The sequence below is a fragment of the Mytilus edulis genome, chromosome 7 (genome assembly GCF_963676685.1).
Source record: "Mytilus edulis chromosome 7, xbMytEdul2.2, whole genome shotgun sequence".
Classification (NCBI taxonomy): domain Eukaryota; kingdom Metazoa; phylum Mollusca; class Bivalvia; order Mytilida; family Mytilidae; genus Mytilus; species Mytilus edulis.
The window spans coordinates 39,424,846-39,430,816 of record NC_092350.1 but is presented as its reverse complement, the minus strand read 5'-3'; the positions used below and the strand labels follow the sequence as shown (position 1 = coordinate 39,430,816).

The 5,971-nt window shown below is 32.4% G+C and overlaps 1 protein-coding gene across 1 annotated transcript; it reads right to left on the bottom strand.

The window, feature by feature from the left end:
• Window positions 1-2,215: 2,215 nt before the first annotated feature.
• Window positions 2,216-5,569, bottom strand: LOC139481430 (uncharacterized). Its single transcript, XM_071264757.1, has 5 exons — window positions 5,435-5,569; window positions 4,591-5,096; window positions 3,912-4,013; window positions 3,137-3,425; window positions 2,216-2,544 (listed from the first exon to the last, which is right to left on the bottom strand). Exons 1-5 carry the CDS (start codon window positions 5,502-5,504, stop codon window positions 2,309-2,311), a joined length of 1,203 nt encoding a protein of 400 aa, XP_071120858.1. The 5' UTR covers window positions 5,505-5,569; the 3' UTR covers window positions 2,216-2,308.
• Between the last annotated feature and the right edge of the window lie 402 nt (window positions 5,570-5,971).

Genomic DNA, 5,971 nt, shown 5'->3' with positions numbered 1-5,971 from the left:
TTAAGTTATTAAATGTTTAAAACGGGTGTCGAATGTAGAGCATGATCTGCTATTCATTCAGGAGCACCGGATATAACCACATTTTTTGATGGGGTTCGTGTAGTATTTTAAAATAGTTTTTTATGCTGATATACATTTTGTCTTGAGGTAATGCATTTGTCGATTTTTGTCGTTGCGGTGTCAGTTTGTCTTCGATTCAATAGTTTGAATATTCCTTTTATCTATGACAATAAGGAGATGTGGTATAATCATGCTGGTACTATTACTTTTACATCCCCTGTCTATGACAATAAGGAGATGTGGTATAATCATGCTGGTACTATTACTTTTATATCCCCTGTCTATGACAATAAGGAGATGTGGTATAATCATGCTGGTACTATTACTTTTATATTCCCTGTCTATGACAATAAGGAGATGTGGTATAATCATGCTGGTACTATTACTTTTATATCCCCTGTCTATGACAATAAGGAGATGTGGTATAGTCATGCTGGTACTATTACTTTTATATCCCCTGTCTATGACAATAAGGAGATGTAGTATAATCATGCTGGTACTATTACTTTTATATCCCCTGTCAATCACAATAAGGAGATGTGGTATACTCAAGCTGGTACTATTACTTTTCTATCCCCTGTCTATGACAATAAGGATATATGGTATAATCATGCTGGTACTATTACTTTTATATCCCCTGTCTATGACAATAAGGAGATGTGGTATAATCATGCTGGTACTATTACTTTTATATCCCCTGTCTATGACAATAAGGAGATGTGGTATAATCATGCTGGTACTATTACTTTTATATCCCCTGTCTATGACAATAAGGAGATGGGGTATAACCATGCTGGTACTATTACTTTTATTTTGCATGATAAAAGGCCATGCTTTTATCAGTCTGTTTATGACGTTTTTACACTAAATCTGTTTGAAGTGCACTTTTTGATATGTTAACCTGGAAGAACATGATTAATTTATCAGCTATTAGACTTTGGAGCGGAGTTCATACGTATGGTTTTCTTGTGTCAAATCTATTTTACTTTGAGTAATTAAAATATGTTAAAACTTACATTTATTAGTTGTAATTAGCTTAAAAATGGCTTTCAGTAATTACAAGATCTCTTAGATCGATGCTCTGTGTATCTTTTGATTTTGTGCCTTCTGTATTCGGCTTGCATTTAGAATTAGTAAGAGTTATTCTCAAAAAAATATATTGTAAACATTTAATACACAGTTCTATAATATTATGCATATAAACATGTAATAACAAACAACAACAACGAAGAATAAGATATTGGAATACATTGTACATATTGTTTTCTCGTGTTTTTTTGTTTAAATGCTTTTAAATAATAAACATTTTGATATGGCTATAAGGTACTGACGGGAATATATAGGAGTACCATCTGAGCTGAATTCCAGTTTTTTTCCTCAATAATGCTGTATGCAACACATACTACATATAAGGACTATACCACTGATATTTTTTAGTACCGCCTATGTACTTAACTGGTTTTCCTATAAAACGTTTGAAATATTTTTTACTTCAGAAATTTCCATTAAATCTATTCCAGTATGGTATATGATAAGCATTAAAATATTTTGTAATTCTACTTTTCCGAACAAGAAATGAGAATGAAAACTGAATAAATATGTCCCATATAATATACAAACATAAGACAACACAGTCGTCCAATATGGAGTTGTATTGCAATATTTTTACCTACGCTATACATTGTGTCAATGTAAGATTGCATACACAAACATAAACATAACAAATAAAAATAAAAATATATCACATAATGATTTCAAAGCGCAGTTTGAAAAATACAAACGCGAATATTATGACACTGGTACACAGATAAATTTGCTGACATGAACTCCATAGAATACTTTGACCGTAAATATTCATATACTATCAATATTTTCAAATATAGCTTTTATGAAATTCAATTAAAGAACATGTTAATTCCTGACTGGTAATTAATTAAACATTTGCAATTTAATACATCAGAGGCGGATTTAGAGGGGCCCCGCCCCCCTTTTTTTGGAAAAAAATTGGTTGCTTATATATGGAATCACTGATCCGTGACTGGAGCGCCCCCCTCTTTTTAGGTCAGTCAGTGGGCCCCCTCTTATGAAAATTTCTGGATCCGCCACTGTACATAAGTAGATCAATTAAAAATTTCATGAAAATTTTCAAGTGATCACAAAGCATGTTATTTATTCAAGTTAAATCATGTTTAAACATTTATCTGTGTAATAGATAATCTCCTGAATTATATTCACTAGTCCGACAGTGCTATGAATCATCTGAAAATCCAAGTCTGCCCATTTTTATTGCAATGTCAAATGATTTATAAAAGTCTAATCTCGATTTGTTACCCAGAGGAATGAGAAGTCTCTGAATACAAGTTATAGCTTCCGGTAATGTCGCTTTTTTATTCTTTCGATTAAACGCCACCTGGATGGAAAAGTTGTATGGCGGAACATCGTCAAGTCCGGTAATAAACTGAAACAGATATGCAGCCTCCTCGTCTGAAAATAAAACAAATTATTTTAATTTCATACAGGGAATTTAAAATCTATACAAATTATAGAGAGTATTTCACTGTTTTTGGTGTTACATTTTGTTTTGTTTCATCTGATGCTCAAGCATTTATAATCATTTTCACAACAGCACGAACAAGACCATTTCTTGTCGCGCTCAGGTTATCAATTGACAATGTCAGGTTAGATGAACTTTCGTCTGTAACACGCACTTGCCATATCGTACTTGTTATAGACATTAAACTGTTGAATCGCCAAAGGTTCTAAACGCCTTAATCAAATAATACGAATAACTAGCAGAGGACTAAACCTTGCGTGTTGATTTAAATGTTGTATACCTAAACTTTCGTTTATTTTCTTCTCGTGCACCTTTACTCCTTTATAGCTGTTATGAAAATGATTCTAAATATTTGTTTCAATTCTGAACTTTAAATTTGATGTATCTGCTAAATAATTACCGACATAACAAATACACAAACAAGTACATTTTTGAAGGAAATTGAAACATCGAAATATGTATTTTAATGATATTTCATTTTGAAAATAGTTTACGGCAAAAAACACAAGCATTTTTACGCACCTTCTAATATTTGAAGACATTTAACTGTTTGCTGTTGTGCTTTTTCCTCTTCTTGGTTTTCGGTATGTAATTTTTTAACTTCTGGAATTAGTTTCTTCTGTATAAAATTCGCCGTGGTTTCTTGCTTATTTCTCAGAAGAAATATGCGTTCAAATTCGGGGAGAGACTTTGTATCATCAAGAAAGTTGAAAGTATTTAATCCTTTTTTCATATCCTCAAGAGCAGTTCTTCGTTTGTCAACCAAATCCCATTGTAGTAAAGTTTGCACAAATGACCATCTGTTTGACATCTAAAAGATAATATTAGTATGCAATTAGACTAGTTCACGTCACATCCGGTATCCCGATCCGAAATCCGCGGAAGGACCCTAATTTAGAAAAGCAATAACATGAGACAGCACAGTGGGTATGTTAAATCTTATGCGATTCCCACGGAGCCTCATCCTCTGTTGGAATTGATATACATTTAATTCATACCACTAATTGCACCTTGCGATTCGGATATACTTCCGCGAATTTTGATCGGGATATCCGGTGTACACACGAAGTTTAACATGCTAGACACACAAAATTACTTCAAACATATACATAAAACATAATTGAAACAAAACGAGTCAATGATTGCAAAATGGCTAAGTGTGATTGTTTATTCAATATTTTGAAGGAAACAAATCTTTATTGTGTTGCAAACATGCAACATTCAGCAATGTTAAAATGTAAAATACCCCATATAAAGCAAGAGATAATTGTAAAGAAAAGGAAAAAAACATGCTCACTGTAACCCTCTCATTTCCTGGCCATCCACAGTTATCTGTAAATCTTTCGTCGTCATTACCCATAACTTCGTCCAAGTCATTCTGAGTGGCTGCATTTGTAATCTGAAAATTATTTATCAAAAATGGATATTTAGATGAGAAGTCATTACACGCAAGCTATGATCTAAATTTCACAATGGTACAGGTCATTTCACTTTCCTTCCATTTTGATGCATCATTTTAAACTGCTTTTTTGGTGTAAAATATTACTCATGTAAAAGAAAAATGTGTGAAATTCATGTTTTGATAATAACATAATGTCTTCCTTGTGGAATAAGACCTCAGTGGTGACAAAAATATTTCCTCAAAGGTTTAAAAGAATCTTTGAAATGCACCCCTTATAGTTTACTTAAAATATGTACTCACAAATACTCCACCAAATTTTGACAGATAACATTGATAACAATCAAAATAACATTCATATTTGTTTAAATCGTCATTTCCCTTGAACGTGTACTTTATAGAGTGCCTGCTACTTAGATTAGCGAAACAGCTCACAATGGCCTTAAGTGTCGTAAATTTCTATTTAAGTAACATATGCTTATTAAAAACTTATCATATCTCACAAATTAAATATCAAACTTAAGACATCAAATATAAATATTAAACTTATACATCAAGTATAAATATAAAAGCTTACATCTGTTATAAACTGTTTAAGAAATTCGTTGACAAGGAACAATGAGCTCAGTTCATGTATATACTCTCTTCCAATGAGGTAACTCACAATAAACGATGGAAAATATGGAAATCCAGGTCCATGAGGATCTGTACTGAGCGATAACACAACAGCTTTGCCAAACGCACGAAAGACGTGAGCATCGATTGCCTTTTTATTGTTCACTGGTAACACATATCCTCCTTTTCCTTCAAAAAGTCCCAAGTTCGATTGCAAAAATTCTTGAAATAATAGTGTAAATAATTCTCGGCTGGGTCCTCCCAAGTCAACTGCCTTTTCCGAAACACCATCACATTCAAATGTGATATCAAGAGGAGAAAACTCACTGTTCGGTGATTTCAAATATGGAAACATAACACTTTTGACGTCATCTCTGTTGACAGAAATCACTTTCTTCCTTCCATGTTGTTGTTGGCGAATATTTTCTATGATTGCTTTAAAACCATCCGTTGTTTCTGGAACCGAAGCTGTAAACAAAGAAAAGAAATTGCTGTAATAACTTAAAAATATGTTAAAATGTTTGAAAAAGGTATAACTTAAAAATATGTTAAAATGTTTGAAAAAGGTATAACTTAATTAAGACTCTTTATGCATCTTCCGGGTTTGTCCTGTTGAATGCATTGCAAATTTACCCTGTTACTTGTTTTACATATTTTCGTAAAAAAATTCACGGTTTGTAAGTCCGCCTTGTGAATTTTAATAATCAATTTGTTAATATATTCTTTTTCCTTGCACCCTTTTTTCATGTAGATTTAATGAAGAACAAGATAATGCATGCACGGATGAAAAAGTTAACAAAACAAACCTTTTCTGCCTCTAGAGGTACCAGGTACAGCATCAATGCGAGGACTCTGAATGGACGAAGTCTGTCCCATTTCAGTTATTGTCTACTACATGTACGTGTATAGATAAAAGTAATCTCGTAACTTTCACATGCCTGAAATGTTATGATATTTTTGAATTACATATATATCAAACAATCAGTGGGGGATAATATCTTAATCTGATGAAATTGCATAATACATATCTTCTCAGGTGATATAAATCATCTGGAAAGCCAATTTAATATCATTGTATATTTTGACATTTAAAATATGGTGAAGTGTATTAATGTAAAACGCATGTAATAAAAAAAAACCATTATTTTTTAATATACGTGTACACACACACAAAAATACCCAAACAATATTTTCTATGATGTCAATGGGCATAGCACCTGTTCCTTGAATGACATTCGTCAGGTACGCTCAATACCAAACGTTTTGATATAGAACACATTTGAGAAAATGAATAAAATCAAAAGAGGATGCAGAGAAAGCTGTTTAAGAACAAATTTGCCTAC